Source organism: Haliotis cracherodii, unplaced genomic scaffold (genome assembly GCF_022045235.1).
Source record: "Haliotis cracherodii isolate W230 unplaced genomic scaffold, xgHalCrac1.p SCAF_6, whole genome shotgun sequence".
Taxonomy (NCBI): Eukaryota; Metazoa; Mollusca; class Gastropoda; order Lepetellida; family Haliotidae; genus Haliotis; species Haliotis cracherodii.
Genome location: NW_027266319.1, coordinates 51,852,422 through 51,861,880, shown reverse-complemented (window position 1 = coordinate 51,861,880; position 9,459 = coordinate 51,852,422). Strand labels below are relative to the sequence as shown.

The window sequence follows — 9,459 nt, the reverse complement described above, 5'->3', positions numbered from 1 at the left end:
ATAGACTGCTGGAGCTGAGAATCGGGTGAGTATAGACTGCTGGAGCTGAGAATCGGATGAGTATAGGCTGCTGGAGCTGAGAATCGGATGAGTATAGACTGCTGGAGCTGAGAATCGGATGAGTATAGACTGCTGGAGTTGAGAATAAGATTGGTATAGACTGCTGGAGCTGAGCTTGGGATGAGTATAGACTGCTGGAGCAGAGCTTGGGATGAGTATAGACTGCTGGAGCTGAGAATCGGATGAGTATAGACTGCTGGAGCTGAGAATCGGATGAGTATAGACTGCTGGAGCTGAGAATCGGATGAGTATAGACTGCTGGAGCTGAGAATCGGATGAGTATAGACTGCTGGAGCTGAGAATCGGATTAGAATAGACTGCTGAAGTTGAGAATATGATTGGTATAGGCTGCTGGAGCTGAGAATCGGGTGAGTATAGACTGCTGGAGCTGAGAATCGGATGAGTTTAGACTGCTGGGGCTGAGAATCGGATGAGTATAGACTGTTGGAGCTGAGAATCGGATGAGTATAGACTGCTGAAGTTGAGAATATGATTGGTATAGGCTGCTGGAGCTGAGAATCGGATGAGTATAGACTGCTGGAGCTGAGAATCGGATGAGTATAGACTGCTGGAGCTGAGAATCGGATGAGTATAGGCTGCTGGAGTTGAGAATATGATTGGTATAGACTGCTGGAGCTGAGAATCGGATGCGTATAGACTGCTGGAGTTGAGAATATGATTGGTATAGGCTGCTGGAGCTGAGAATCGGATGAGTATAGACTGCTGGAGCTGAGAATCGGATGAGTATAGACTGCTGGAGTTGAGAATAAGATTGGTATAGACTGCTGGAGCTGAGCTTGGGATGAGTATAGGCTGCTGGAGCTGAGAATCGGATGAGTATAGACTGCTGGAGCTGAGAATCGGATGAGTATAGACTGCTGGAGCTGAGAATCGGATGAGTATAGACTGCTGAAGTTGAGAATATGATTGGTATAGGCTGCTGGAGCTGAGAATCGGGTGAGTATAGACTGCTGGAGCTGAGAATCGGATGAGTATAGACTGCTGGAGCTGAGAATCGGATGAGTATAGACTGTTGGAGCTGAGAATCGGATGAGTATAGACTGCTGAAGTTGAGAATATGATTGGTATAGGCTGCTGGAGCTGAGAATCGGATGAGTATAGACTGCTGGAGCTGAGAATCGGATGAGTATAGACTGCTGGAGCTGAGAATCGGATGAGTATAGGCTGCTGGAGTTGAGAATATGATTGGTATAGACTGCTGGAGCTGAGAATCGGATGCGTATAGACTGCTGGAGTTGAGAATATGATTGGTATATGCTGCTGGAGCTGAGAATCGGATGAGTATAGACTGCTGGAGCTGAGAATCGGATGAGTATAGGCTGCTGGAGTTGAGAATATGATTGGTATAGACTGCTGGAGCTGAGAATCGGATGCGTATAGACTGCTGGAGTTGAGAATATGATTGGTATAGGCTGCTGGAGCTGAGAATCGGATGAGTATAGACTGCTGGAGCTGAGAATCGGATGAGTATAGACTGCTGGAGCTGAGAATCGGATGAGTATAGACTGCTGGAGTTGAGAATATGATTGGTATAGGCTGCTGGAGCTGAGAATCGGGTGAGTATAGGCTGCTGGAGCTGAGAATCGGGTGAGTATAGACTGCTGGAGCTGAGAATCGGATGAGTATAGACTGCTGGAGCTGAGAATCGGATGGGTATAGGCTGCTGGAGCTGAGAATCGGATGAGTATAGACTGCTGGAGCTGAGAATCGGATGAGTATAGACTGCTGGAGCTGAGAATCGGGTGAGTATAGGCTGCTGGAGTTGAGAATATGATTGGTATAGTCTGCTGGAGCTGAGAATATGATTGGTATAGGCTGCTGGAGTTGAGAATATGATTGTATAGGCTGCTGGAGCTCAGAATAGGATTGGTATAGGCTGCTATTGTTGAAAAGGGAATGAATACAGGCTGCTGGAGCTGAGAATAGGATTGGTATAGGCTGCTATTGTTGAAAAGAAAATGAATATAGGCTGCTGCAGCTGAGAAGGGGATGAGTGTAAGCTGCTAAAGTTGAGAAAAGGATGAGGATGGAACGAGAGTGATTGTTTTATTCAATATATGCTCTGGCGTCTGTTAGGGAGACAAATGCTCCAGCACTCTGCTCCCTCTGTCACTATCACCTACTACTTCAAAGAACGAGGCCTGACACCATCAGCGTGCGGAGGAATGGCAAGCCACCTGACAAAGCCCGTGTTAATTGATTCCATCGTAATGCCCGTGTTCCTCTTAGACGCCCGTACACACTGCACGCTATTGCAGCAATTATTACGGACCGGTGTCGGTTACCTGCAACATAGCAAGATCGTCCGATTATCTGGAAGAAACACACCCCTTCAATTACACACCATAGTGCTATTGTGACGTCATCGACCAAAGTAGACACATAAATCCTGGCATCTTCCTGCACGAGCACTCTTCAAAGCAGGACGAAACTACAAACATATTATGGAATCCGGTTCCGCTTTAACATACACGGTTTTCATTTTCATTTTCCCCAGATAAAGTGCTAATACTAATGGCATGCTTCCGAAACTGCTTTTGGCCTAGGTTAATTGAATCCTGTGAAATAACCGCAATTAACGAGAAGTTGTTCTTCAAGCGTAAATGTTTTATCAAAAATTAGAATTCCCAATCCGTTAAATGATTTCTCGTGTGATTGATCCAACTGACCGGAAGTTCATAATACATAACTTTGGTAACGTGCTGGTTTACTACTTGTCATACTTCCGCTTCCTGTTAAAAACAACAAAATTAGTCAGGACGCAACCTAGTCGCCGATATTAATAGAATGCCGAACCTATATTTGTCAACACGGAATACACTTCGCATAGAACAAGTATGTCCGGCGTTCCTCGCATATCTTGAAGGCCGAAAGTGTACGTTGAAGGAGTGGAAGGCGGCCCATGCTACTTCTAACAGTGTTTTTATTTTCGTTAAATTATTTCATTTCAAGGTAATCATCGACCGTTCATTCCAATTTCTGCTTAATGCCCAAACGAGCATACAGTATCATGCTATTTTAGTACGTGATAGTCGGTATGCACATTGCTTGCCGACCCGTGAAGACCCGACTTAGAATTGGTCTTTGTCGATTTTGTGAGTGAGTGAGTATGGTTTTACGCCGCTTTTAGCAATATTCCAGCAATATCACGGCGGGGGACACCACAAATGGGCTTCACACATTGTACCCATGTCGGGAATCGAACCCGGGTCTTCGGCGTGACGAGCGAACGCTTTAACCACCAGGCTACCCGACCGCCCCTGGTCTTTAGCAACCCGTGCTTGTCGTAAGAGGCGACTAAAGGAATCGTGTGGTCAGGCTCGCTGACTTGGTTGATGTGTGTCAGTGTATCCTAATTGCGTGGGTCGATGCTCATGATATCAAACGCTGGATTGTCTGGTCAAGACTCGATTATTTACAGACCACCGTCATATCACTGTAATACTGCTGAGTGCGGGGTTAAACAACAAACAAACAAACCATTGATTGTCGTGTGTTTCGAAAAAAAGCTCGACATTCTAGCACTTTTGACTTTTTTCTCTTTCAAAATATCGCTTTTGAATTAAATAAATTGCAGAATATGTTATGAAGTAATCTTTCTCAAAGATTGAACACCATATTTTTAGTACTGTTTACCTGAAACGCTGCTACACCAAAGTGGCACCAAGGGGTAATGATGACCTTTGACTAGAAGATGACATTGATCGCTGATTGGATGCATCAGTCTTTTATTAAATGTGTAGGAACAAAATTGCTTTATGACGTCATTGGCTTCACATATTGGATCCATGAAGGGAATCAAACCATGCAGGGCCTTCGGTGAGACGCGCGAACGCTTTAACCACTAGGCTACCCCTCCATCAGATAATCTGTTCCTCTGGTATCAAGGGCAACTCCTCTGCAGCATTTCTGAGAATATCTTGTCATCAGAATATACAGCTGAAATCTAGAAGGGCACATTTTACAAACCCAGCAAAAACATTTCGCACGATTAGAAATATATCCAGAGGCCTAACTTGGTCTGAGGTCAAAAGTGACATGTAAATTATCTTATAATATGTAAACTCTCTGTCGACACAATATTTGATGTTTTTTCGTACAAAAGCTATTTCAGCCTACGATCACCCTTTCAGACGTACAGAAATACATTTGGAATTTACACTTGGAAACCCGATGTTAGTAGCGTGTATTAAAACCCCGTTAAGACCTGAAAGGAGATGCAAAGCCCTGACCCCACTTCTTCGAAACGTCAACATCGCAACTCCCCACCGTTAACGACCGCGACTTCACCTTATCTCAGTTGCAGTGCCTTCGTAGCGAGAACATAATATTACCGCAGACTAAACACGGGCCGTTGTGCAGGATGGTTGTATGGGTAAAGGGACGATTGCCTCTTATAACAGAAGCGATCACCCACAATCTGGCGATGGAAATAAGATATTCACAACGCATTGCTGACATGGTTGCCGCTGCTCTGTGTAAACACTCGCCAGCATCTTCTCTGGGTGGTGTCTTGCTGCTGGGGGCTATTCTCTGCCGTTGTGTAATAATCCGTGAGAATTGGGGCGTCGAGTATTTTAGCAAGTTTACATTATCGTTGAGAGTATGGAACTACCCTGCTGCAATTGTCTAACAATTCAGACATGCATACAGCCATTCGCCCTACTGTACCCGTCATTGTTGCATTACGAACTCATCAAGAGTGCAGCTCCAACCTTTATGGATGTAGCTCTCACTAATCACAAACTTGGCTTTTAATTAATCACGTATCATCTAGCTCTAATCACAAATGCATCTCAAACTGTTCACGAATGCAGTTCTAATTTATCACGAATGCAGCTCAACGAATCACTTATGCATCTCTTATTAATCACGAATGCAGCTCTAACTAATGATGAATGCAGGTCTAGTTCATCACGAATGCAGGCGTAACTATTGACGAATGGAGGTCTGGTGGTTGATACGAATGCAAGTCTGGTTAATCACGATTGCAGCTTTAACAAATGACGAATGCAGGTCTAGTTAGTCACTAATGCAGCTCTTACTAATGACGAATGTTGGTCTGATCAATCACGAATGCAGCTCTCACTAAGGATGAATGAAGGTCCAATTCGTCACGTCTGCAGGTCTAACTAATGACGAATGGAGGTCAAGTAGTTAATCACGAATGCAGGTGTAACTATTGACGAATGAAGGTCTTGTTCATCACTAATGCAGGTGTAACTATTGACGAATGAAGATCTGGTAGTTTCCTCACTTTTGCAGCTCTGACTAATCACGAATGCATCTCTAACTATTAACTAATGACGAATACAGGTCAAGTTCATGACTAATGCAGCTCTTACTAATGACGAATGAAGGTCTAACTCATAACGAGTGGCGGTCTTGTTAATCACGAATGCAGGTGTAACTAATGACAAATGGCGGTCTTGTTAATCACGAATGCAGGTGTTACTAATGAAGAATGGCGGTCTTGTTAATCACGAATGCAGGTCTAACTAATGACAAATGGCGATCTTGTTAATCACGAATGAAGGTCTAACTCATAACGAGTGGCGGTCTTGTTAATCACGAATGCAGGTCTAACTAATGACGAATGAAGGTCTAGTAGTTAATCACTCAAAGCGAGTAATGATCTAACCTATCACCAAGGCAGCTTTACGAATGCAGCTCTAATAAATCACGAATTGTGTCCCAACGCATCGTCAATACAAAAACTGAATAGAACTGAATAGAACTCTGGCTACTGACTAAAAATTCGATTCCTAGCCTAAACTACCGTTATTTAGTTCATTGTGCATCGTGTATGCAACCTACCCTTGATATCCCAGTCGTGATATGCTAGAAACGGCGTAAAACCACGTTCACTCGATTACGGTGGAGTCGAACCTCGATCTTAAACACACTGTCAGTTCAACTACGCATGTATCACTTCTTTTGAAACTGAACGTTTATTGAACCATAGAATGAATGTCAGCATTATTATAGCCTAAACAAGTGACCGATAGCATGAGCAGCGATCAACGCATTCGGTCTCGTGACACAATGAAACCTTTCACACACTGTAACCAACCAATCTCCATTTCCTATAGCTGTTCTGAAAAGCCGGGGATACGGGGGTACTTTATTTTGTCTCGGAATGCTAACGAGTCTTCTGATGATTTTTTCATAAGATGTATAATCGGAGAAAGTGCGAGAAGATCACAATTCACAGACATGTTGCGATTGGAAGCATACTTTAACTTCAAATTAATCAAACCTTTTCCATTGCATTGTAATGTTTATTTGCCAAAACGTTCACAAGAGAAAATATATATTATTTAGAGCTTGGATTTTCGTCCGCCTTCGCGATCTAGTGGATAGAGCGTCTGCCCGGAAGGTAACGGTCCGATCCCCAACCGCGTTATACTAAAAGACGTAAAAAGATGGTACTTGTTGTTACCCTGTCTGGCGCACGGCATTACGGGGCTAAAACAAGGACTGGTCGGCTGGGAGTCAGTATACTGTGTCTGAGAGGTGTATTCATTTAAACTGCGGCATGGTATCTCAGTGGGCTATAATTTTGAACACGATGTTGAACCTCATAGGTAAAGTCTCACACTTCAAGTACCCACCTGCTTCTAATACACATCAAGTACCTGATCGCCATTGTTGAATGCAAGAAAGCAACAGGGACGATCAACAGCATCATGATAACCTTTGGTAGAACGCCGACAACAACGACTGCTGGGCAGCGTCAAAGGCGGTAAACGCCATCTCCCTGACCCCGCCTTAAACAGTTTACTGTTGGCATCTGTCCCTGGCGTTGTTTACCTGACCCCACCTGTGAGCCTTCATAACACTTGAACCCGTGTAGATCTGGGGTAGAATAGGTCTTCAGCAACCCATGCTTGCCGTAAAAGGTGACTATGCTTGTCGTAAGGCGGCTAACGGAATCGGGTGGTCAGGCTCGCTGACTTGGTTGGTGCATGTCATCGTATCCCAATTGCGTGGATCGATGCTCATGATGTCAATCACTGGATTGCCTGGTCCTGACTCGATTATTAACAGACCGTCATACCGCTGGAATATTGCGTTAAAAAAACAAACAAAAAATCATAACACTTGAGGGATGTCGGGTAACCCAGTGGTTTAAGTGTCAGCTCATCACGTCTAGAATCTTGGTTCGATTCCCCATATGGTCAAAGAATGTGAAGTCAAATCTTGGAACCCCTGTCGACACATAAAAGGAAAGTTGTTAAAAGTGGCGTAAAACAATACTTACTCATTTCTGCCCGGAGAGCGGAAGGTCGGGGATTCGATTCTAAACCGTGTCATGCCAAAAGACGTTTCCCTCTTCGTTACCCTGTCTGGCGTTAAGTGTAAAACAAGAACTGGTCGGGTCATAGTCAGTATTCTGTGTCTGAGTGCAGAAATCTTGACAAAAAACTGCGGCATGGTTCTCAGTGGGTGGCAGGGGCGGTCGGGTAGCCTTGTGGTTAAAGCGTTCGCCCGTCACGCTGAAGACCCGGGTTCGATTCCCGACATGGGTACAATGTGTAAAGCTCATTTCTGGTGTCCCCCACCGTGATATTGCTGGAATATTGCTAAAAGCGGCGTAAAACCATACTCACTCACTCACTCAGTGGAAGGCACAACAAACAGCGGCATTAGTCCGGTCTAGTACAAGCGTCGTTAAACCCCATTACACCTCACCTCACTTATATATCTTTACCAATAACCGACGCGTCTTTGTTTTCATCCGACAGAAATATTTTGACCATGGCGCTTGATTGTCAGCATCATGTTATAAAGGTTAGACAGCCCATGCTGCACGCACGTTAATCTTTCTTTTTCTTTTTCTTCTTAGGAAATAAAAATAAAGTGGGTTTCCTGTTCATAAGTGTAGAAGAGGTCTCAACGACCTATGCTTGCCGTAAAAGACGATTATGCTTGTCATAAGAGGCGACTAACGGAATAGGGTGGTCGGGCTCGCTGACTTAGTTGATGCATGTCATCGTATCCCAACTGCGTGGATCATGATCTCAATCACTGGATTGTCTGGTCCAGACTCCATTATTTACAGACCGCCGTAATATAGCTGGAATATTGCTGAGTGCGGCGTTAAACAACAAACAAACAAACGAAGACATCAGTTCTGTCCATCTACTGTTCGCTCGATGTCACCATAAACAACTGTGACATCATGATCAAGGGATGACGTCATCCTCAATTATGTGCGATAGTGCGTTGATATGATGTAACCTTGCTTGACCACAATGGAACAATTAGCATGAATAAGAAAACAGCTTGAAACAGAAACTATTCTGTTCAGTTAGAATTACTGAAAATATTTGTACCAATACCCTTGCATCGACGGGCGACATATAGAGAATATTTTAAGAGCATGTGTGTCATACTAATTTTACGATAAGAGTGACAGCATTCTTGTATTTTCCGAGCGAGAGTGAGGGTAATACAGGATCTTTTACACGAATTTCGCAAACTCAGTATCACACCAGCGATGATAATACTTTCTTTATTAATCACATTCTTCAGCTATGACGCCGTTTCTAGTGTAACATCATTCCGACCTTACGTAACAATCCGATTCGAATGACGTCAACAATGCCGCCCGGATGACGTAACAGTACACTGGTGCGCTTGATGTGATATTTGTACAAGTGCACATACGATTTTTATTAATTCGGCTATTTCTAACCCGATGGATAAAAAAAACAACCATATTTACGTGGTCGAACAAGATTCCATCAATCGTAGCATCATATACGAAGCATTCAGCTGATACTAATTTATCTGTACCAAATCCTAAATTCACTTAAATAGCCAGTACACATTTTTACACCTCATTATAACGCCTTTAATCTGTAAATAGCATCCCGTGCCAATGGCGGTTCAAGTGGGGTTGCACTGATAACGACGATGTCAAGTCGAGGGCATAGATTAATGGAAATTATTTACAACAGTTTACAATATTTCAGTAAACACCCGTGTCAGGTTTTGGCAAGGTGGCAAGAGGTTACATATAAAAAGTAAAAATGTAGTTTCTTACAAAATGACAACTTTACTGAAACAGAATTTAAAATGTTATCTCTTAAAGTTGAATTTAAAATTGTTTGAGGATTATTTGGGTTTTTTATGTGTACACGGTGTGAAAATGATGAGGAACTGTTGTATATTTCCTTACTATCGTGTTTTTGGCATGTTTAACATATGATAACGGATATTTCAAAATGTTTAAGCCGTTATCTGCAATTAGATTTTCAGTTGTCAAACAGTTGCTTACATCTATCACAGACATTAATTTATTCGTGTCAGCCATGGTTTATCATTGATTAGCTCACCTTATCAGCGTGTCTATCCAGATCGCTCGACATA

General features: G+C 43.2%; 1 protein-coding gene across 1 annotated transcript in view; it reads right to left on the bottom strand.

The window, feature by feature from the left end:
* Positions 1–465: 465 nt before the first annotated feature.
* LOC139446487 (uncharacterized) overlaps positions 466–9,459 on the bottom strand; it is a 31,441-nt gene continuing 22,447 nt past the window's right edge. Inside the window, exon 2 of the mRNA XM_071227796.1 lies at positions 466–1,564. Coding sequence (XP_071083897.1) covers positions 466–1,564 — 1,099 coding nt within the window. The remainder of the gene's footprint in view (positions 1,565–9,459) is intronic.